At 37.1% G+C, this 25363-nt stretch overlaps 1 protein-coding gene across 2 annotated transcripts in view; it reads left to right on the top strand.

Moving 5' to 3' along the window:
- csmd3a (CUB and Sushi multiple domains 3a) overlaps positions 1-25363 on the top strand; it is a 777572-nt gene that overhangs the window by 573540 nt on the left and 178669 nt on the right. Inside the window, exons 45-49 of one of the 2 annotated variants that reach the window (XM_049467549.1) lie at positions 1078-1158; positions 1524-1637; positions 9098-9286; positions 13652-13798; positions 15529-15717. In XM_049467549.1, coding sequence (XP_049323506.1) covers positions 1078-1158; positions 1524-1637; positions 9098-9286; positions 13652-13798; positions 15529-15717 — 720 coding nt within the window. Of the gene's footprint in view, positions 1-1077; positions 1159-1523; positions 1638-9097; positions 9287-13651; positions 13811-15528; positions 15718-25363 lie in introns of both variants that reach the window. The other variant, XM_049467548.1, reaches the window with a different exon arrangement.

Genomic DNA, 25363 nt, shown 5'->3' with positions numbered 1-25363 from the left:
ACTTTTTTATTTTTTTATTTTCCCAGCAGTGAGAGTGAGATCGAGCCTCTGATTAATAATGTTATATAATAATGTTATAAAATGTTATAAAACATTCTAAACAAATCCACTTCATGATATTGAAGAGATTTGGCAGTGTGTCCAATCCTGGAGATTGGGAATTTATGAACTGTTCCACTGGTGTACTGATCATTGCGGAGCCGGTATTAAAGCTATTCCTCTCATGTTTTATTGCTTCAATGATGTTTCCATATCTCTCCTTCTCTCATCTCTATAGGATGTCAAAATACCAGACATTTGGAATGCCAATTTTGAAACCACAACGAAAAATAAACCAATTAATTACATGTATTTCACCAGTAATACTTATAATATTTATTTATTTATTTTTCCAGCAGTGGGAGTAAGATTGAGCCTCTGCTTAATAATGTTATATAATGTTTGTAAAATGTTATCAAAAATTCTAAACAAATCCACTTTATGATGGAACTGTAAAAGTTAATTCTTAATACTTAATATTAAACAAATTTGGCAGGAATCTGATGGTGAAGATGAAGATCGGCACTGGTGTACTGATCATTGCGGAGCCAGTATCTCATGTCAAAGCTATTCCTCTCATGTTTTATTGCTTAAATACTGATGCTGATCCTTTCTTTCCTCTCTCTCTCTCTCTCTCTCTCTCTCTCTCTCTTTAAATTGACTCACAGACTGCTGGAATTCTCTGGGGTGTAGGGAAAGGGGAGATACTATGTTATATTCATGATGATGAGTTTTTAATTCTAAATGTGTAATTTTTTTTCTTTACTTGATTTCTGTTATAGACAGGATTTTCTTTTTTGTTTCGCCGGATGATGTTTTGATGACAATGTGATTAATAAATGTGATTTTTAACGCTCTCTCTACCTCTCTCTACCCCCTCTCTCTCTCTCTCTCTACCTCTCTCTCTATCTCTCTCTACCTCTCTCTATCTCTCTCTACCTCCCTCTCTATCTCTCTACCTCTCTCTATCTCTCTCTACCTCTCTCTCTATCTCTCTCTACCTCTCTCTCTCTCTCTCTCTCTCTCTCTCTCTCTCAGCCTATCAGCTCCGCATATGCCAGCCCCCTCCACCTGTTGCCAACGCGGAGATCCTCACCGGAGATGACGAACTGGAAATCGGTAAAACAAACACACGTTCATGAACCTGTTTATTTTCACTTTTTTTCACGAGGAAGCCTCATTAGCCCTGTCCGTTTGATGCCCGGCGCCGAGCAGGTGTCTCGTGTCCGCCCTGCTTCCATCACACGCGGCAAACGTTTAAATTGCCCACGATTAATCCCCTTTCTCGTCCACCGAAGAACACTTGATGGTCCATGTTTATCATCATTAGTGACACGCTCGTGAGCCGTGCGGCTGTAATTAGCTAATGTGCTGATGAGCAGTAGTTTTTTTTTTTTTATGAGAAGAGAGAAACGCGGGGAGAAACGCAGCATGCGTGTGTGTGTTTCACGTGTGTGTGTGTTATGTGTGTAATCTCTCAACAGGAGACATCATTAGGTACCGCTGCCTGCCCGGATTCACACTGGTGGGCAGTGAGATCCTGACCTGTAGGCTGGGCGAGAGGTTGCAAATGGATGGCTCTCCTCCCGTCTGCCAAGGTGAGTTTTGGCAGAGCGTCCGTCTCGCCGACCGTCTCATTTATTTCTCGTGTTGGTCTCATTAGCTCCCCGCGCTGTGTGCTGGTTCAGGCCTTCAGGTTTAGATGTGACAGGTTTATAATGCTGTACTGCTATTAAGCCTAATTGGGAGTTTTGTATTAAACTGAAGGGGGAGGGAGGGATCTTGAATACTCACAGTGGTTAAATATACAGCCCATACTGACATTTACCCTCTTCTACACTTAGAGAAGCCACTTACAGAATGAGCTAACAATCACACTGTATGTTTTTTTTTTTATAGATCTAGGGTCATAGATTGTCTACAGATGCTGTGGATTATACGGTTCATCATCAGCACAAACTATTAGGCGAAATCTACCGAACAAGATAGAGTTAGAACAAGGACCAGGTTTAAGTTCAAATGTTTAAAAATAAGAGTAATTAGTATAGAATTTAGACTTGTAGGTGTAGGACTGTAGGGTTCGAATCCCAGTCATGCAGCTTGCCGTCAGCTGCCGGAGCCCAGAGAGAGCACAGGAAAAAAATAAAATAAAATAAATAAAATATTTGTAGGTTTAAGGTTAAGATCACAGCTATAGTGAGGATAGGTGTAAAGTTAAGGTTTTGTTTAAGGTTGAAATTAAGATTTTTTTTTTTTTTTTTAAGATTTTTTTTTTTCACAGACAGAGATTAGGCCTAGAACAGTCAGAATTAAAATTTAGGGTTAGGTTGAGAGTAAAGTTTAGTTCTGAAGTTTTTATAATTAAGTTAAGGGTGAAGCTGAGGCATAAATTAAATATAACATTAGGTTAAGGTTTACATTATAAGGTGAGAAAAAGATAAAATCAATTTAGGGTTAAATTAAGATTAAAGCTGCAGTAAGTGTAAAACTAGTATTAGCATAAGCAAAGCGAAGTAAAGTAAAGTTTAGACTTTCGGGTGAAGTTAGGGCTAAAGTGGGTAAAATGTTAATTAGGATTAGATTGCATGGGTGTATCGTGGGGAGCGTTGCCTGCACTGCAAAAAACGATTCTTGAGCCCAGTAAACTTTGCTCATTAATATGAGAAGATTTTACCTAAAATTATACTTTTTGAACTATGCTTAATTAAAACAGTATGTACAACCCAATATTTTGTGTGTTTATTTTGTTTAGAAATTTGGAGAAATATTGCATGAATATTTGAGTAAAATCAACATGATTTGAGCCCAGTGATGTTTGCTCATTATAATGAGAAGATTTTACCTAAAATTATACTTTTCGAACTTTGCTTAATTACAAAAATAAGTACAACCCAATAGTTTTAGTGTGTATTATGTTAAGATTTTGTTACGCCTAACTAAATATTTTAAGGCTGCTTGGGAGACCACGAGGCACTGATACAAGTACTTATCTCCACTGATGAAGAACTTTTGGAAGGCAGCGAGCATGGACTGCATGGGTAAGAGCACAGTGACTGATTATTTTTGAGATATTTACAGTTGTGAGTTATCTGTGTAGTTTAAGTTGGTTTTAGAAACACGGTGCTTCAGTGAACTGTGTTGGCCTGCAGCTATAGGCAAGCATCAAACCGAAAGAAAGGGCAAATGTAGCTAGCTAGCACGTAGGCTAACCACCCGGGTGGCTATTCCGGCACTGGGCGCGTACAAACCGGGCTGGGCCGTCATGCTAACACCGCATTAGCGACCCCGGTGAGTAGACCAGAGTCGGTCTAGCTGGCTTAATCAACTTATTTTTAGCGTGCCGTAATGCTAACACCGCGTTAGCGTGCTGTAATGCTAACACCACGTTAGCGTGCTGTAATGCTAACACAGCGTTAGCGTGCTATAATGCTTACACCGCGTTAGCGTGCACCGCATTAGAGACCCCGGTGAGTAACGCCAGACCAGAGTCGGTCTAGCTGGCTAATCAAAGTATTGTTCGCGTGCTATAAGGCTAACGCATGTTAGCTACAATGATTGGCCACTTCAACCCCTTTTTTACATTCTCCTTTTCACTGAGCAGCTTGGTGCACTTAGTTCTATAATTATCAGTGTTGGGAATAACAGCGTTATAAGTAACGGCGTTAGGTAACGACGTCATTTTGTCAGTAACGGGATAAAATAATTAATTACTTTTCCTGTCGTTACAACGCCGTTGACGTTACTGGTGATTAAAAGCAGTGCGTTACTATATAATGATATAATAACAGTAATTCGAGCGGACCCCTGCCCAGGCTAGTGAGTAGTAACAGGTGTTTCACCATGAACTGTGACCTATAGAGATCTGTGACTCCAGGTCTAAACAGGTGACAGTTCTCGGTGTAACACCTGTTGAACTTGACACGCTCTTAACACGCCCTGGCCCGACGGCGGGCCAGATAAATATAATAATTAATATCTGGCTGTGTTTATGAATAATTACAGGCTCAATATATCAATGACAGCCTGCTGACTCTCAGGATTACGGAGCTGCAAACCGTTTTACTGTCGGATGTACGGTTCCTGAATAAGAGTGCGTTAGACGGTTCGGTCTGTGAACACGCTCTTTGATCCGCCTGGGGTTACTACAGGACACCCCTCACACGCATACAGAGAATATCAGCGTGTACCTCAGAGTCCGGGCTTCAGAACCCCTCCAAACATCACAACATCCATCAGTCCAGTCTCCAGTAATCCTCATATCCGAGCACTGCTTTTAGAAAAAAATATTATCAACTTTAACGGTTTATTTTAGGAGTTTCTCTTTGTTCTACAGCGATAAACTGCGCATGCGCGTTTCCATGGGCTTCAGCCTGAGAAAAAAAAGAGGTCTGGGCTCAGCCAATCAGGTAGCGAGTTATGCGGGACAGAGGTGGTAGCCAATCAGAGCCAGTGTTTTTACACGTGTGCCGAAGCACACCTGTGACACTCTCTGTAACTGTTTACTTTTTGCTTTTGCTTTTTTTTTTATAAAAAAAAATGTTTTTTTTAAAGGATTTTATTCTGCTCTATTCTGATGTGCAATAAATATAAAAAGTTATGTACAAACACCTTTCTGATCTACTTATTTCAACTGACTGTAAAAATGCTTTTTTTTTCAGTAATTGGCCTGCAGGTTAGGGAGACAAAGGGATAAAATATTATTTTTGTTTCTACACTGTTTTACAGAGTTTTTGCAGATGAGCATAAAACACATGTATTTCTATAATTACAGACTGTTTGTTAAAAAAAATAAATGGAGTTCATTTGAAATGGTCTAAGACTTTTTTTTAACTGCTTTTAAATATTTAATGTTCAGCTGCTCAACCTGCTGTCTTGCTCATGTTCATCTTACAATATTAAGTTAAGTTAATATGAAGTTTATTCACTGGACAAAGACATTTTTTATGTGAAGGCGTAAAGTGATTTTTTTTGTACTGTCAGTATTAAGACTTTTTGAAAAAAGGACAAAAAAACTTTTCTTAGTTTTATTTAAGAATATGGTGCAACATTTTTGCAAACGTATTATTAAGTATTGCCAGTTTAAGATTTTTGTTAAAAATGAGTAAAAAAATATTTGTTGGTTCTACGTAAAAATATGGTGCAACATTTTTGCAAACGTATTATTAAGTATTGCCAGTTTAAGATTTTTGTTAAAAATGAGTAAAAAAATATTTGTTGGTTCTACGTAAAAATATGGTGCAACATTTTTGCAACCTTATTATTAAGTAATGTCAGTTTAAGATTTTAGTTAAAAATGACTAAAAAATATTTGTTGGTTCTACGTAAAAATATGGTGCAACATTTTTGCAACCTTATTTTTAAGTAATTTCACTGTAATTTTTTTTTGTAAAAATGACGAAAAATTTTTCTATGGGTTTACGTAAAAACATAGTGCAACATTTTTGCAAGCAAATTATTAAGTAATATCAGTTTAATATTTTAATTAAAAGTTATCAAAAAAGATTTGTGGGTAACACTTAAAAACAAGCTTGCAAAAACGTTGCACTATATTTTTAAGTAAAACCAGCACATCATTTTTTACAGTGTGGGTATGTAAAGATTTGGGACAAAGTCTTAGTAATTTTAAGGTTTTTAAAAGATTTTTAAAGTATCCTGCATTAGATGTTTTTTGTTGTAGTATTTTTTATGTTTAAAGGAATCAAGTGTGCTTAAAATTCAGCATTATTGATTGCTGCTGTCTTATTATGAATCATGAAAAAAATTAAAACAAGGGATGAACACTTTACTTTTTACAGAAATTTAAAGTGACAAACTCTAAAAATTACTAGTTTTCACTTTCTTTCTATATCATCAAAGCATTTACTGTAACAATGCCAGTTATTCCAATTTTCTAGTATCCAAATTATAGTGTTTCTCACTTAACCCTGTCAGACCCTGTGTCAATTACAATGAAAATCATTTAGTTTCTTTTTTTTTTAATGTATTGTTGCACAAAACTCTATAGCTGTGACAGAAATGGCTCCCTACTCCCTCATTAGTGTTCTGCTATATAGAAAGAGACTGTGTAGTTCAATAAGAAGCAGAAAAACACCAGTTAATTCAGACACTACCTGTTTTTTTTTTTGTTTTTGTTTTTTTTTTGTAATGAGTGATGTTTAAGATCAGGTTGGAATAAACCCTGTAATGTTGTTGATTAGCTATTTGGGGGTTTTCATAGCCTTTTGGCAGATTTTAAAGGGCCACTAATCCCCCTGATTTCAGATGACTCCACTCCTGGCTCAGTTTTGAAAATTGATAGTAATCCCGAGTCCACTAGCACTTTTGCGACTGAGAAGTCATTTGAAGTGGGAGATTTTTTTTTTCACCACCATCCCCATATATATATATATATATATATATATATATATATATATATATATATATATATATATATATATATATATATATATATATATACACTGCTCAAAAAAATAAAGGGAACACTCAAATAACACAATATAACTCCAAGTAAATCAAACTTCTGTGAAATTAAACTGTCCACTTAGGAAGCAACACTGATTGACAATCAATTTCACCTGCTGTTGTGCAAATAGAATAGACAACAGGTGGAAATTATTGGCAATTAGCAAGACACACTTAATAAAGGAGTGGTTCTGCAGGTGGGCACCACAGACCACTTCTCAGAACCTATGCTGTCTGGCTGATGTTTTGGTCAGTTTTGAATGTTGGTGGTGCTTTCACACTTGTGGTAGCATGAGACGGACTCTACAACCCACACAAGTGGCTCAGGTAGTGCAGCTCATCCAGGATGGCACATCAATGCGAGCTGTGGCAAGAAGGTTTGCTGTGTCTGTCAGCGTAGTGTCCAGAGGCTGGAGGCGCTACCAGGGGACAGGCCAGTACACCAGGAGACTTGGAGGAGGCCATAGGAGGGCAACAACCCAGCAGCAGGACCGCTACCTCCGCCTTTGTGCAAGAAGGAACAGGAGGAGCACTGCCAGAGCCCTGCAAAATGACCTCCAGCAGGCCACAAATGTGCATGTGTCTGCACAAACAGTTAGAAACCGACTCCATGAGGATGGTATGAGGGCCCGACGTCCACAAATGGGGGTTGTGCTCACAGCCCAACACCGTGCAGGACGCTTGGCATGTGCCAGAGAACACCAGGATTGGCAAATTCGCCACTGGCGCCTTGTGCTCTTCACAGATGAAAGCAGGTTCACACTGAGCACATGACAGACGTGACAGAGTCTGGAGATGCCGTGGAGAGCGGTCTGCTGCCTGCAATATCCTTCAGCATGACCGGTTTGGCAGTGGGTCAGTAATGGTGTGGGGTGGCATTTCTTTGGAGGGCTGCACGGGCTGCATTTGCTCACCAGAGGTAGCCTGACTGCCATTAGGTACCGAGATGAGATCCTCAGACCCCTTGTGAGACCATATGCTGGTGCGGTTGGCCCTGGGTTCCTCCTAATGCAGGACAATGCTAGACCTCATGTGGCTGGAGTGTGTCAGCAGTTCCTGCAAGATGAAGGCATTGAAGCTATGGACTGGCCCGCCCGTTCCCCAGACCTGAATCCGATTGAGCACATCTGGGACATCATGTCTCGCTCCATCCACCAACGTCACGTTGCACCACAGACTGTCCAGGAGTTGGCGGATGCTTTAGTCCAGGTCTGGGAGGAGATCCCTCAGGAGACCATCCGCCACCTCATCAGGAGCATGTCCAGGCGTTGTAGGGAGGTCATACAGGCACGTGTAGGCCACACACAATACTGAGCCTCATTTTGACTTGTTTTAAGGACATTACATTAAAGTTGGATCAGCCTGTAGAGTGTTTTTTCACTTTAATTTTGTGTGTGGCTCCAAATCCAGGCCTCCATTGGTTAATAAATTTCATTTCCATTGATGATTTTTGTGTGATTTTGTTGTCAGCACATTCAACTTTGTACAGAACAAAGTATTCAATGAGAATATTTCATTCATTCAGATCTAGGATGTGTTATTTGAGTGTTCCCTTTATTTTTTTGAGCAGTGTATATATATAAAACACACACACACGAATAACTCGCACTGGATAAACATAGGATTAAACTTCATAAATGAATATTGAGAAATAAAGCAGTAAATGAGTCACAGCAAAGTACTGTGAAAGAACGCGCTCACCTGGACATTTTTATACAGCAATCCTTTGTGATTAGGAAACTTCATAGTACCCTAAATAGTAAATAGGGAGTCATTTTAGTTACAGCCTAATTGAGACCTGATGTCCATTACAATAAGTTATAAACCAGCCAATGAAACAGCAGCTTAGCCCCGCCCACTGCACTGGAAAAAAATCAGCAACTCCGACATTAGGTCATGTCTACAGCACTACAGAACAAATGAGACAAAGTAATACAAGCTATTTTTTTACTAATTCTTTGTGATTTAGAACCTTTTTTATCATGTTTAGGAATAAAAAATGTTTAAAAATTGGATTTCTTTTCATCTAGATTTAATATTAGGATAGTACAATATTAGGAATATTGTGTGCATTAAAGACAGCTCTGATTCAGTTTCTGAATCAGTTTCTCTGTTTTTACTATTTATAAGTTTATGTTTGAGTAAAATGAACATTTTTTTCTATGAACTACAGACAACATTTCTCCTAAATTGCAAATAAAAATATTGTCATTAACAGTATTTTTGCAGAAAATGAGAATTGGCTGAAATAACACAAAAGACAAAGAGGTTTCAGACCTTAAATATTGCAAAGAAAACAAATTCATATTCATAGAGTTCAGAAATTAATATTTGGTGGAATAACCCTGTTTTTTTGTTTGTTTAATCACAGTTTTCATGCATCTTGGCATGTTCTCCTCCACCAGTCTTACACACTGCTTTTGGATAACTTTATGCTGCTTTACTCCTGGTGCAAAAATTCAAGCAGTTCATTTTGGTTTGATGGCTTTTGATCATCCATCTTCCTCTTGATTATATTCCAGAGCTTTTAAATGTGAATGTAAAAGAAACTGTACGTTAATGAATGTAAAATAAGCTTTGCGCTTTCTGTTTTCAGTGCAATGTCCGGATAACGAGGTGATGTTCGACTCGACGGGGGTGATCCTGAGTCCAGGCTACCCGGACAGCTACCCCAACCTGCAGATGTGCTCATGGATGATTAATGTGGAGAAGGGCTACAATATCACTCTGCACTTCCAGCTGTTTCAGACAGAGAAGGAGTTTGATATCCTGGAGATCTTTGATGGTAAACCTCATGTTTTTTCCTCACGTGTTTATTCGATATGCATCACCAGATAGTGTTTAATAATAGAAATTATTCCTAAACCTGAGCTCATCAACCTCGGCTCTCTTCATTTCCTCTTCTGCATGATTAATAATTGAGGAAAGCTTTTTTTGGTAACACTTCCTATGAACCCTGTATTCATAATGCATTATACATGCATCTATAATGCCATGCATAATACCTTATAATGACAGTAATAAGCCTCTATTATAATAACTCATAAGTACTTACAGCGACATTCATAACACATTATAAACTACAAGTGTTTATAATGGTTTATAATGAAAGGGCTTATTATAATGCCTTATAATATCTGTTCATAAGAACGTTGTACAATGTAGTGTTGTAATGCACAATGCACTAATGCAGATTTGGTATACGTTGGTATAATGAATTATAATATGCAGCTATGATTTCTCAAATTATGCTTTTATAAAAAAAAAAGTGTGTGACACATTATAAAGCCTTATTATATACAGTCATTACTGACTTTAAGTGAAGTGTGTTTTCAAATGCCTAGAGTAAGGCATAATAACATTTACTTCACATTTAAAACACATTTCACTTAATGCTTTATAAGACATTACAGTGAGGCATAACAAAATTTACTTCACGTTTACAAACTAAATTATATAAGTCATTAATAACTGTATATAAGGCTTTATAATGTGTTATACACTTTTTAAAATCTTAATTTGGGAAATAATTGCTGGATATTATAATGCATTATGCCAAAATATACCAAATATGTGTTATAGTGCATTACAACACTACATTGTACAATGTACTTATGAACAGATATTAAAAGGCATTATAAGCCTTTTCTTTATAAACCTTTATACTTGCAGTTTTTAATGTACTTATGAGCTATTATACAGGCTTATTACAAGCATTATAAGGTATTATACATGTCATATAATGCCTTATGAATGCATTTATAATGCCTTATACAACATGCATAATACCTCATAATGACAGTATTTAGCCTCTATTATAATAACTCATAAGTACTTACAGCAACATTCATAACACATTATAAACTACAATTGTAAGGGTTTATAATGAAAGGGCTTATAATGCCTTATAATATCTGTACAATCTGTACAATGTAGTGTTGTAATGCACTATAACACAGATTTGGTATACTTTGGTGTAATGCATTATAATATGCCGCTATGATTTCTCAAATGATGCTTTAATAAAAGTGTCAAAACTGTCTAACACATTATAAAGCCTTATTATATACAGTCATAACTGACTTTTAATTTATTATTATTTTTTTAATACCTAGAGTAAGACATTTACTTCACATTTAAAACACACTTTACCACACTTTACCAGTAAAGAGCACTCATAATGCTCTATAAGACATTACAGTGAGCCTTAATAAAATGTCAGTAATGACTGTTTATAAGGCTTTATAATGTGTTACACACTTTTTTTTATAAAAGCTTAAGTTGAGAAATCATTGCTGCATATTATAATGCAGTATACCAAAATATACCACATATGTGTTATAGTGCATTACCTTGTACACTACATTGTACAAGGTACTTATGAACAGATATTATAAGGCATTATAATCTCTTTCTTTATAAATCTTTATACTTGCAGTTTTTATGTACTTATGAGCTATTATACAGGCGTTTTACAATCATTATATGGTATAATGCGTGTCATATAATGCATTATGAATGCATTTATAATGCATTATGAATACAGGGTTCATAAAAAAGTGTTACTTTTTTTTGCCGATTTCTCTGGCGAACATGGAGCACGGAGGAGCATTAAAGACATATTCCAGCCTCATTTGCATATCCCGTGCTTAGGCTGGCAGGAAGCTCTCGACACCGGTGGACATGTTGGGCTAATTGTTGACTAGGATTGATTATCGAGATATTTATTATTCCAAAATGCATTCAGAGTGTCATTAAGCTGTAATTACTTAAGTGTGCACTATTAGCGAATTACCCTATTACTCATCATTGATTAGAAGCTCATTAGATGCCCGTGGTATTTGCGGTGCCCAGTGGACCAGCAAGCCAGAAGCCGAAGTCCATTCCGGTCCTGAGCGCTGGCTTATTTATATGCAGTATATATATAAAAAAAAAAAAAACGGTTCTGAAACATGCTACACTTTTCATTTTTATTGAACCTTTTTTTTTTTTTTTTTTAAATACCGTTCGCCTCAGCCTGGCTGTTAGACAGCACCAGTCTAATACAGTCGTGATCAAGGGTTTTGTTGAGATATGTTGCGCTCAAGTTGAGATATGTTGCATCACGGTGTTATGCTGGATACTGCGAGGCAGATGTAGCCTCATCTCGTGCTTCTTCTTGTCATGAATCTCCACAAATTGTTTTTAATTAGATCCGCACCAGTCGCTTTAGACCACTCCCTCTCTACCCCTTTGCTTACATTGCTAATCGTGTGTGAAGCTGTGCGCAATTAGCTTTACGCATGCGGGATTATGGTTTTTGCATTACTTTATCCTAGCTTTCATATGTTTTTAATCTTTCTACGATTAAAAAAAAAAAAAAAGTTTCCACCAACTACAATTGAATGAATGAGTGAAGTTCAACTTATCTGGAAACTCAAGAAACCCAATAACACTTTACAATTTACATGTATTACGTACAACCATTCATACTCAGCACTCATCCACACACCGGTAAGAAGAGGCAGCCAATAGCACACAGCGTACTCTCAACCGGAAACAACCCCGTCCACCTGGAGGACAACTGCATTGGACACTACAGCATTTTTACCCAGCACAGTGCCAATCCATATCTGGGTATAGTCATACATACATTTACACACACAATTTAGAATATCCAATTTACCTAATCTCCATGTTTTTGGACTGTGGGAGGAAACTGGAGTCCCTGGTGGAAACCCACGCAGACACGGGGCGACATGGAAACTCCACCCAGATAGGGACTTGAACCCAAGACCCCAGTGCCGGGAGATGAACGTGCTGCACAATTGAGATAATGGGCCCTATGCAGCTTATTCTCTCTGCACCCATGTTAAAACGAAAGCGAAAGCAAGGGGTACATTTCTAAACCCTGCTGCTTACCCTGGCTAGCACTGCTGGATCAGCATTAGCATCACCCACTTACCGCGCTAAGCGCTAGCTCTTTAGTCATTCAGAGGTGAGCATTATCAGCCTGTAGCCTGCTGCTAATCTCAGCTAGCACTGCTGGAGCAGCATTAGCATTAGGCGCTAACCACACTAAGGGCTTGCTCTTTTGCTGTTTAGAGGTGAGTATATCAGACTGTAGTCTGCATGTTTACTTTCTTAAAACAAGCTACATGGGACAAACCACTAGCTAATATTGTCCTGGCTTACTGGAGAACTAGAGGGTTCTTCAGTGTAGCGCTGTAAGGTGGCATTAGCCGCTACTGGTTAGCTGCTAATGCTAATGCTCCAGCCTTAGTCCTGGTGAAATTTGGGAATCTAAGCTTACTGTAAACAAAGTGCTTTACTCACCCAGATAGACAGTTTTTAGGAGAAAAAGTTGTGTAGATTAACATCCAGCGCTTGTTTGAGATTTTTTTGTTTTATTACAGTTTTGTTCACTTAGCTTAGCTTTACTTAACTTAGTTAGCTACAGTCCTATATGGTCACCTCTGAATGGGGAAAGTGCTAGCAATTAGTGTGGTTAGTGAGTAATGCTAATGCTGCTCCAGCAGTGCTAGCCAGGGTTAGCAGCAGGCTACAGGCTGATAATGCTCATCTCTAAACAGTGAACGAGCTGTAGCTTAGCGCAGTTCGTGGGTAATGCTAATACTACTGGAGAACTAAACTGAAACTCCTGTATAAAGCTGTACTTCAGCAGAGTGGCTTTACTGTTCCTTAATACCTGACTGGTAAAATTTATACATAAGATGAACTGGATTGTAAGGTGCACTGATGATTTTTAAGAAAATTAAACGATTTTAGGTGCGTCTTATAGTATGAAAAATACGGATTGGAGACAAGCGTCTGCTTTATGTACGTCTACATAATGTAATGCAGTGAAATGTAACGTATTATGAAGTAATTCAGTGTAATGTAATGTAATGTAATATAAAGTAATTCGGTGTAATGTAATGCAATGTAATATAAAGTAATTCAGTGTAATGTAATGTAATATAAAGTAATTCAGTGCAATGTAATGTAATGTAATATAAAGTAATTCGGTGTAATGTAATGCAATGTAATATAAAGTAATTCAGTGTAATGTAATGTAATATAAAGTAATTCAGTGTAATGTAATGTAATATAAAGTAATTCAGTGTAATGTAATGTAATATAAAGTAATGCAGTGTAATGTAACTTTCAGGGCCCAACATCTACAGCCCGAGTCTGGCGGTTCTGAGTGGAGACCTGGCGGTGCCCTTCAGTCTGACCACCACGGGGCACCAGCTGTTCCTGCGCTGGTCCTCAGATCACGGCACCAACCGAAAGGGCTTCCACATCACGTATGTGGGTGAGTATCAAAGTATGTATCCCCCCGATTGGTAAATCTTTCTCGGTCGCATGCGTGTTTCTCGTGCGCGTGTCCATCTGCCTGTGCTGGCGCCATCCCTCCCATCCGTCCCGTCATCTGTGAGCCCATGGCGTCTGTGCATCTGAGCCTGTCATGTCTGTACGTGGTCTGTGACTGTGTATGTTTTTAATAGACGTAATGTATGAAGATCGCTCCAGCAGTGCTGCTGCACAATATGATGTACAGTAATGCATACAGAACATGTGCAGAATCGAGACTGTAAACATTAATGGATGCTAATTACTGCAACATATCTACTGTACTTTATATCTGTATGTGTACATGATTCAATAGGTTGTAATATACACCCATCAGCCATAACATTAAAACCACTCACAGGTGAAGTGAATTATATTGATTGTCAGGGTAAAATGACACTTGTCAAATTATGAGAATTGCAATATATGGATAAAAAAAAAAAAAATATATATATATATATATATATATATATATATATATATATATATATATATATATTAACTATAACCAAGTCTGAATCAAGAAAACACTTAAATAGAACCTGTCTGACAACATGAAGCAGATAAAACATCTCAAAAAGCAGCACATTATTATTATAATACCCCCATCTGAAGAAACTCAAAAACAGATGAGAAAAAAACAAAGTCACTGATCATCTATAAGTCTGGAAAATATTACAAAGTCATTTCTAAATCTTTGGGACTCCAGAGAACCACAGTAAGAGCTATTATTCACTAATGGAAAAAACATGGAACACTGGTAAACCTTCCAAAGGAGTGACCGGACGATCGAATGGACTCCAAAAGGGCATGAACAACTCATCCAGGAGGTCACAAAAGAACCCAGAACAACATTTAAAGAACTGCAGGTCTCACTTAAAGCCTCAGTTAAGGTCCCGTGTGTGTCCCGTTACATCTGGCGTAAAACTAAAACTAACACATCATTTCAGAAAAAGAACATCATACTGATCGTAAAACATGGTGGTGGTAGTGTGATGATGATCTGGAGCTGCTTTGCTGCTTCAGGATCTGGATAACTTGCTGTAATAGATGGAAGCAGGAATTCTATTGTTTATCAGACAATCCTGAAGGAGAATATCCGGCCATCTGTTCGTGACCTCAAGCTCAGGTGTACTTGGGTTCTGCAGCAGGACAATGATCCAAAGAACACAAACAAGTAAAATATTTTACGCTGGAAAATCTTCCAATGTGTCTGAATTAAAATAATTCTGTAAAGAAAAGTGGACCAAAATTATTTGAGGATACTTTATTTGAGGTTACATTAATATTTTAAATAATGAAGATTTTAAGTAAATTGCACTATATTAGACTAAAAAGCTTTAGTTATTTGAAAGCTAATTTTAAATAGCTGATTAATATTTGAAAACATCAAATTTTATATAAAACAGGCTTAATTAGGTAATTGTGGCTTTACAGGGGATTGGAAATTTTGCACATCTGTGTCAGCATAATGTGTTTGTATGTTTATTTGAATGGATGTCCACCAACCTAGTCTTGGACTACACAATATTAAGCATGTGGTTGTAATGATATGGCTGATCAGTGTATATTTATGTGTGTGGATCTTGTATTATTTACACATTACATGTGAGAAATGTAGCATGAAATATGTCTATGTCTATGGGTGAAAGTTCCAGGATGTTGCTCACAGTTTGTGCTCATGCTCTGTAGCGATGTACTGCAGTACCCCAGACTCTCCACAGCACGGCTTTGTGGTCAGCCAGACTGGAGGCCACGTCAACAGCGTCGTCCGGTGGGCCTGCGACCGAGGATACAAACTGATCGGGAAGAGCATGGCCGTCTGCAGGAAGACTGAATTTGGGTTTCTAACCTGGGACAACTCTGTGCCAGCATGCCAAGGTATGAGTTACACTACTGAGACTGTTAGATTTATTTATCCTAGCCTAGCATTGTGTGATATATCCTAGTCTGTAGCTTCCCAATGGTAGAAATGTATTGTCTGTAGCATTATTAGATACTATACATATCTTTCTCAGAGCCGGAAAGGGATAAGACAAGTGCAGATGCAATAAAAAAGGCTTTAATTAATAATGGTGACCAAAAATCGTATTCAAAAACAGGCAAGGTCAAAGCCAGAAAACAAGAAAAACATGAAGGGCAGAGAACATACCAAGAATAATGATACAGTCCAGATCGATATAGCGAAATCGTATTAAACAATACATTGGTAAGGTAAATGCTTTGTATATACAGGCGGCTGTGAGTGAGTGAAGCAAAGGGGTGTATGTAGTGAGGTGAAATCAATACTCAGGTGATTGTGGTCTGAGTAAGGGAAAGAATTGGTGATGCATGTGTGTGGTGCATTCTTGGCAATGGAGTCCAGAGCTGGGAAATGACTGGTAGACAGAGGCACAGGGGGAACAGGACAATACTAGCATAACTATACTATGTCTGATCACATATATATTCTAGCGTAGTGCTGTTAAATTATATATATATATATATATATATATATATATATATATATATATATATAGCTCTATTAGATTCATACAGTGTCTGTAATCTAACTGTGCTAGCTTAATGTGGTTATGTATCTGTTCTAGCATTAGATACTTAGATAAATATATTTATTGACCAAAAAATAATGCACCAAGACGTTCATGGTTTCTGACCTGGAACTGCGTACCAGTACATATACTGTACATATCTTTGTCAGAGCCAGGAAGGAATAAAACAAGCGTAGATACAATAAAAGAGCTTTATTAAATAAAGGTAATCCAAAATAGTCAACGACAGGCAAGGTCAAAGCCAGAAAACAGAAAAAAAGGGGCAGGTATCACATCGATAACAAGGCAAGGCAAAGTCATAGTTGAAATACAAAAAAATAAATGAGTCAAACACAGATTACACAATACATGGGTAAGGTAAAGGCTTTGTATAGACGGACGGAACCAAATCGAATACTCGGCCGGGAGTGAGTGAAGGGAAGGGGTATATATAGTGAGGATAACTCACTCAGGTGAAATCAATACTCAGGTGATTGTGGTGTGAGTGAGGGAGTTAAATAGGTAATGAATCTGGTCACATATCAATTCTAGCTTAGTGCTGTTAAATTAGATACATATAATAGCCAAGCCCTACTACATTTATACAGTGCCTTAGTCTAACTATGCTAATTAAAAGTGGTTACAGTTATGTTCTATCTGTTTAGATACTTATATAGATATACATTTATTGACTAAAAATAATGTACCAAAACGTTTATGTTGGTGATATATGTAAGTGATTACAATATTAAATGGAAGGTTAAGTTTTTTTGGGAGGATCTAGTACCATGTTGGAGAGAGTATCCAGTCTGTACACAAGATGAGATACAGTTAAACATGGTTTAGTATGTAGGTTCAATATGCCATCTTGAGACACATTTATCCACAGATGTTACAGCTGGTCCCATAAATGAACAATTGATGATGAAGTAATTAGTGCAGTCTGGTGGATACATTCCTCGGAAACACTTGTTGTGTGTGGATGAGCAAAATTCTTGTAAAAAAACAGAAATAGTAAAAAAAAAAAAACAGAATAGACAATACAAAGGTAAATGCTTTGAGTAGATGGACAGAACCAAAGCTAATACTCGGCTCCACTTCATGGCACCACTGTAAACATGGCCTAAGTAATAGCTACCTATGTACTGTATATCTATACTTGCTTATGACATTAGACACATTTGCTATCCTAAACATATCCTAGCCAAATGTTGTTACATATATGTTATATTCTGTACTAAACAATATTACATATGTAGCCTATCTCAAATGCATATAATATACAGCTCTGGGAAAAATATAGACCACTTAAAAAAATAAGTTTGTTTGATTTTACCAAATTGAAAAGCTCTGGAATATGATCAAGAGGAAGATGGATGATCACAAGCCATCAAACCAAACTGAACTGCTTGAATTTTTGCAGCAGGAGTAAAGGCATGAAGTTATCCAAAAGCAGTGTGTAAGACTGGTGGAGGAGAACATGCCAAGATGCATGAAAACTGTGATTAAAAAGCAGGGCTATTTCACAAAATAATGATTTCTAAAACTTTATGAATATGAACTTGTTTTCTTTGCATTATTTGAGGTCTCAAAGCTCTGCGTCTTTTTTTGTTGTTGTTGTTGTTATTTCAGCCATTTCTCATTTTCTGCAAATAAATGCTCTAAAGGACAATATTTTTCTTTGGAATTTTGCTGAAATGTTGTCTGTAGTTTATAGAATAAAACAAAAATGTTCTTTTTATTCAAACATAAATTGATTCAGAAACTGAAGTGGTCTCCTAATGTTTTTTTCTAGAGCTGTAGATTCTTGATATGCAATATACAGTATCATACCCAATCACTTTAAGATACATATTCTAAAAAGACATTCATAACATCTATCTTAGCTTCTAGCATTACTCGTGCACATTTCATAACTGTGTAATAATGTCTTCTAGCATCTTTAATCAACACAATTGTACCGTATTAAGTTCATTGAATTCAGATTCCTGCCAAGTCGCTTTCTAAACGAGTCCCGCTCACATGTTAGATATGTATCCTAGCCTCAAACTGTGAGACTGAGACGTGAATCCTAGCCTAGTGCTGTTGGATAGGCTTATCTAGTGATGCTAATTCCTCGTATTAGCATTGCTAATTTCTCTGCTTCAGAAGTGCACGCATGGCTAATGACTGTGATTCCTTTGAGTTCGTAGCAAGCAAAGGCTGACGAGGAACGATACTACATGATTGGAAGACTTTGTCGTTTATTTAAATCCTTAAATGTCCTTTGCGAAAGCGTTTCTTAAGCAGGTTTTGAACGGTGTTGACATTTAAGCAACCCGTGCGGATTTGAGGCTCTTCTAAACTCTGATAAAACACAAGAACACAAGAGCACAAGAGCGGCGGCGTCACCAAACTCGGCAACATTGATGTCAAACGTGGCCTTTTGTGTTCCTGGTAGAGTGGGCAGCTTTGGTGGGTTTTATTGGTCGGCTTGTCGATGCGAGAAGCAGGCTATGTCAAGTGGCAACAGCAGAGATCAATCTTGGCTTTGTTCTTGCTAATTAATACCGTTAAATAACAAAGGGCCCTGTCTCCGCACGGGCTGTTATTAGCATGCTACGTGAGAGCCATTGTTCCTTTGATTTATTGGATTAGATTTTTAGTGCTCAATAATTGCACATCACATTATGTTTCATAGCCTTATTGATGTGGGCTTTGAACAAGCTCCAGCTCCAGCTCCAGCTTCCCTTGCCTTCTCCAGGACCTAATTAAAAAATATCCGCCACGTCGGCTAATTAAACGCTTTCTCTCTCTCTCTCTCTCTCTCTCTCTCTCTCTCTCTCTCTTTCTTTCTCTCTCTTTCCACTCTGCCTTTTATTTTTATTTTATTTTTTACACTAACAACTAGGGCTGCAGCTATCGACTCCTTTAGTAAAAAGGAAAAAAATCGATTCGATTAATCGAGTAATCGGATAAAACCTAAAATAAGAGATTTCATAAAATAAAAATTTCACTTAATAATGAATGACCGATTTGGTTTAATTTTTAATTTCATACAAAATACATTTCCACATTGCGAACACAAATAGAAATAAGTAAACACAAAATAGACATAAATACCACATGTAATAATTTAATAATTATTATTTTAATAAATTATTGTAAATTATTTAAACTTGGGATTTCATGTAAGTATTAAATATAGGGCTTTAATCAATAAATAAAATCATAAATATTGGCTTTATGTTGTGCATCTTAGCTTCTCAACAGCAGAGATGGCAGATCTGCCTGTGTTGGAAAAGCTCGCTGCATTCTTTCTTTTGCAGCATGTTTTTTTTTTTTTAATTATTTACGTTTAACACTACTCAGAACTAATTAATTGACATAACTAAGGCTAAATGATATAATAAAGTAAGTTCATTGCTGTGCATTCGGCCTTTAGCTCAGCTAACTTTAACATCTATTTATTTATACACTTCATAGCGTTGTGTTTACTGATGAAATAAAGCCTGTATTAGGTCTAGAACTTGTCTCTGTTGTAATAAACTAATCACACACATGCTCCACAGCGCTGTCGTTATGTTATTAAGGCACATTAATGTTAATCTCATTGTTTTATTATAAGTTAAATTTACCTGGTCTCTCTGCTGCAAAAACCTCCGCCTCCTCCACTTCCTGCTTGCTGTGCACTGGTGATGTAACGCTAAGAGCGCTATTTCACATTAAAAGTCCGCGCTAAATTCCGTGTTCTGCGTTTTAAACGTAATTAAATAATTTTTCGAGGCACAGAAAATTAATCGATCCATTTTTTTTAAATCGAGAAACTCGAATTACTCGAGTAATCGTTTCACCCCTATTAACAACCTTCTCATTTAACCCAAATAAATTTGAGCTCACTGAATCGATGGCATTGACCCAAAGAACCAAAATTTGGTCCAACCAAAAGAGATTGTTTCAGTCCGAATCAACTGAACCATGGTTCGCATAGCATTGTTGCATTATTCAATTATAATAACTTAATTATATTTTCTAGATGTTTTTAATTTGGTAAAAAAAAAAAAATCGAGTTCAATGATTTATTTGCAATATAGCTTTGTAGTGCTTTACCATGAGATTTCATTATTAAAATCCTTCAGAGATGTAATTTTGCATTGTTTTGTGACTCAAAAATGCTTTAAAAATATTTTATTTCATGATAAATCCACAATATTTAAATTAAAATACACATTTTAGTAGTGTCCCTGGGTTTCACTCAGTCCTGTTACTGTAATGCATTATCTGAAACATCCGGAACAATCCACATCCAAAACAGTCACATCTACAACAGGAAGTGACATCAGCTGGTTCTTCTGAAGATCATGGGAAGATCATAATCATTGCACGTCACATTATGTTTCATAGCCTTACTGATGTAGCTATAGCTTCAGCTTCCCTTTTCTTCTCCAGGACCCAATTAAAAAATATCCGCTAAATCGGCTAATTAAACGCTGGTCCGGTCACACACACTCTCTCTCTCTCTCCCTCTCTAAAAGGCCGAGCGGAGAGAGAGAGAACGAGAGAGGGAGAGAGAGAGAGAGAGAGAGAGAGAGAGAGAGAGTTAATTTTATTTTATTTTATTTTTTACATTAAGCACCTTCTCATTTAAAGGGCAGGCAGGTTAGGGTCAGTAGCCACGTTGAACCCAAATCCATAGGTTGGTGACCTGCAGAATCACTGACCGCAAGGCTCGGGATGAGGTCTCACTCAGATCTGAGAGAGTAGTTGATATGAAAAGGTCGGATTTGAGCTTGCCGAATCGATGGCATTGACCCAACCTCTGTCCTGCTGCCTGAAGGAGCAGAAATATGGTGCATGTGGAGTCATTCGAGCTGCTTGTTGATAATTGGCTGCCTGCCTGGAGCCCCCGACAGATTTACAGCTACTTGTCAGGGATTAGCCATGCAACAGTGCCATTTTTGGGACGAATGTGGACGAATACCATTGTGCAACTGGTAATAACGAATTCTGCCTTTTTTTCCAGACAGTTAAATATATATTTCTGCATAATTATGTGGAAAATAATTAGCAGTGTAATTTCACATGAGCCTTACTCAGCAGCAGGTGTGAATCCATAAACCAAAGGTCATGCTGCTTTAGGACCTGTGTCAGGGAACTGGACATTATTCGAAAGCAACTTACAACAATGATGTATATTTAGTTATAGAAGACATAGAGATACCACTTTAAAATAAGACTACCTTTATAAAGGGTTTATAAATGGTTTACAATTAATTTATTAATAGTTACTAATTAGATTGTAAATGCCTTAAAAATCACTAATAATCCGTTATAACACATGCATAGAAAAAGCAACCATATAGATGGCTGTGGGTTCACTATTTGGCAAACAACAGGTCTATGTACATTTCTACGTATGAGTTATAACTGATTATTAATGATTTTAAGGCATTTACAACCTAATAAGTAACCATTAATAAACTAATTGTAAACCATTTATAAACCCTTTTTAAAGGTAGTCTTATTTTAAAGTGGTACCGACATGGAAGTTCAAGGGCCGAAAAATATATACAGTCCCCTCCTAAAGTTTTGGAACAGCAAGACAGAATCCCTTATTTTTGTTGTGCACCAAAGTCATTTCGATTTAAGACAAAAAGGTTAGTATGACATAAAAGTTCAGAATCTCAACTTTTATTTCCTAGTAGTTTTCATCAGATGTGATAAACCAATCAGGACATACCACCCTTTCTTGAAACCCATTCATTTTTCAAATGAGCAAAACTATTGGAACATGTGACTGAAAGGTGTTTCTCGTTAACCAGGTGTTGCAATTAAGGTTGTTTGTTAAAGCACTAAAAAGGTCTGCATGACTACTCTCCTTCTTGGCTTTGGTTAAACCTATACAGATTGTAAAATGTTTGTAAAAGAAGATAAACCACAATGAAGACCAGAGAGTTGTCTATGAGAGAAAAGCAAGCCATTCTGAAACATAGAAAAGAGGGGAAATCAATCCGAGCCATTGGAAAAACATTGGGCATAGCAACCACAACCATTTGGAATGTCTGGAAAAAGAAAGAAACCACTGGTGTACTGAGCAACAGGCGTCGAACAGTTCGACCAAGAAAAACAACACCCGCTGATGAGAGAAGAATTGTCCTAGCTGTAAAGAAGAACCCAAAAACTACAGTAAGCCAGATCACCAGCGACCTCCATAGAGCAGGGGTGAAGGTATCCCAGTCCACTGTTCGGAGAAGACTCCGAGAGCAGACTTATGGAGGACATACAGCATGGTGCAAACCCCTCATCAGTAGCAAGAATCGGAAGGCCAGATTGGAGTTTGCCAGAAAGTACAGAGATGAGCCACAGACATTCTGGAACACAGTTCTATGGACTGATGAAACCAAAATTAACCTCTACCAAAGTGATGGAAAGGCCAAAGTGTGGAGGAAGAAGGGAACGGCCCAAGATCCAAGGCACACAAGCTCATCTGTAAAGCATGGTGGAGGTAATGTCATGGCTTGGGCATGCATGGCCGCTTCTGGAACAGGCTCAATCATATTTATTGATAATGTAACTGATGATGGTAGCAGCAAAATTAATTCAGAGGTGTACAGACAAGTTTTGTCTGCCAATGTAAGGAGGAATGCTACCAAACTAATTGGCAGGAGTTTCATTTTGCAGCAGGATAACGACCCAAAACATACAGCAAAGAAGACAAAGGAGTTCATCAGGGGGAAAAAGTGGAAAACTTTAGACTGGCCAAGTCAGTCACCTGATCTTAACCCGATTGAACATGCATTTTACCTCCTCAAGAGGAGACTGAAGGGAGAATCCCCCCGAAATAAACAACAATTGAAAGAAGCTGCCATAAAAGCCTGGAGTAGCATCACAAAGGAAGAGTGCAACAGTTTGGTGATGTCCATGGGTCGCAGGCTTGAGGCAGTTCTTAAAAGCAAAGGTTTTTCCACCAAATACTGAGTGTAATTCATTTCAACTTTGTTTGTTCCTTTACTTTTGCTCATGTATAAAATGGTGTGGTGTAATACAAACAGTGATGAATCCAGATTTACTTGACATATTTTGAAGACAATACCAGTAAATAAAAGCTGAGATTCTGAACTCTTGTCTCATATCCATCTTTTAGTTTTAAACGGAAAGGTCTTCAGTGAACAACCAAAACAAGGAAATTTGCCTTGCCGTTCCAAGTATTTTGGAGGGGACTGTATATATATATATATATTAAGACAGGGCCTAAAGAAGGCCAAAGGGAAATAGTGGGATAGAGAAGGAAAGGAGGGGCAGAACCTTAGTTCCAGGCTCCAGCTTCAGACAAACATCTAATAAAGCTGAAATCTTCCTGCAAGAAGCTTTGAGACTCTTCTTTCTTTAACAACTAAGGCCACAGAAACATATACAACAACATGTCTCTTCACCGAGCGCTTAGATATAAAGGATTTCAGGCTGGAAGACTGAGGTCGACATCAGGAAAATAAGTATACGACAATTAAATGGCCATGGTGTAAAAATAAAGTTGTTCAGAGTGATCTGAGGTGAAATAATAGTGACAGACATGGATGAAGTACTAGAGACCCAGGCTTGAGTTAAAGTATTCTGTAAAAGTGCTCTATAAAAGCGTGACTTAAGTATTATAGTATATATTATATATTATATATTATATTATTATAATAGTTTATAGTAAAATGCAGTACTGGAGTCCTGAAAGTAAAAGTACTGTGTTACTAGTGTAGTTATTACACAAAACAGTGAAAAGTTAGCAGTGCTAAAGGCAGAACGGGAGCAGCGAGTTCTTCTTATAAGATCAGCTTGATCTTTTAATTTGCTTAATGATAAGAAGCTTCATCAAACCACGTCAGTTTCTGAATCAGTTTCTCTGATTTTGCTATTTATAGGTTTATGTTTGAGTAAAATGAACATTATTGTTTTATTCTATAAACTACAGACAACATTTCTCCCAAATTCCAAATAAAAATGTGTCATTTAGAGCATTTATTTACAAAAAAAATGAGAAATCGCTGAAATAAAAAAGATGCAGAGCTTTCAGATGTCAAATAATGTTAAGAAAGCAAGTTCATATTCTCAAAGTTTAGAGTACAGAAATCAATATTTGGTGGAATAATCCTGGTTTTTAATCACAGTTTTAAACATGCGTCTTGGCATCATGTTCTCCTCCACCAGTCTTACACACTGCTTTTGGATAACTTTATGCTGCTTTACTCCTGGTGCAAAAATTCAAGCAGTTCAGCTTGGTTTATTGGCTTGTGATCATCCATCTTCCTCTTGATTATATTCCAGAGGTTTTCAATTTGGTAAAATCAAAGAAACTCATCATTTTTAAGTGGTGTCTTATTTTTTTCCAGAGCTGTAGGTTTGACATCTAATTATTATTGATTTTTAAAAATAATGGTTACAAACCTAGGAACTGTTTTACTACTTATTTTGTGAATATGATTAGAGGGTACACGGTCATGCCAAAACATCACTATGTGTAACCCCTAAGTCTAACACCTAAATTTGTGTTCACTTATTTTTACTTTTACCCATGACTTTGGAAAATCTTTATTGCATTTATGACATTTTAACTTTTTTGTTTTACTTTGCACATTCTGAATATTAAATTAATTACCAGTGCATTTGAGATCAAGTAAGAATATTCTAGTGCAGCAGTAGCCCTCCAATCACATTATATCAGTTAGTTTTACAAGTTCCAGTGTATCTGCAGATAAATAAGTGTGTTTTAACTCCAAATAAATATTTATTTAGAATCGTTTTCACCCAATTTCATCATCTTCAGTTGAGACTTTGAAGTCGAATTTGATAATCGTAGGGGTGTGCACACTTTTGCTGTTGTATACTTTATACTATTTATACATGAAAGAACTACTTAAAAGCTTTAAAGATTAGTAGATTTTAAAGATAATATATCTTAAGATTAGTTTTGATCAATGCTAAATATTTTAATATTTATTTTGGTGTATATGAAAATTGCTTTTGGATTA

This window comes from Astyanax mexicanus, chromosome 1 (genome assembly GCF_023375975.1).
Source record: "Astyanax mexicanus isolate ESR-SI-001 chromosome 1, AstMex3_surface, whole genome shotgun sequence".
Classification (NCBI taxonomy): Eukaryota; Metazoa; Chordata; class Actinopteri; order Characiformes; family Acestrorhamphidae; genus Astyanax; species Astyanax mexicanus.
This window is presented reverse-complemented; position numbering and strand designations above follow the sequence as displayed.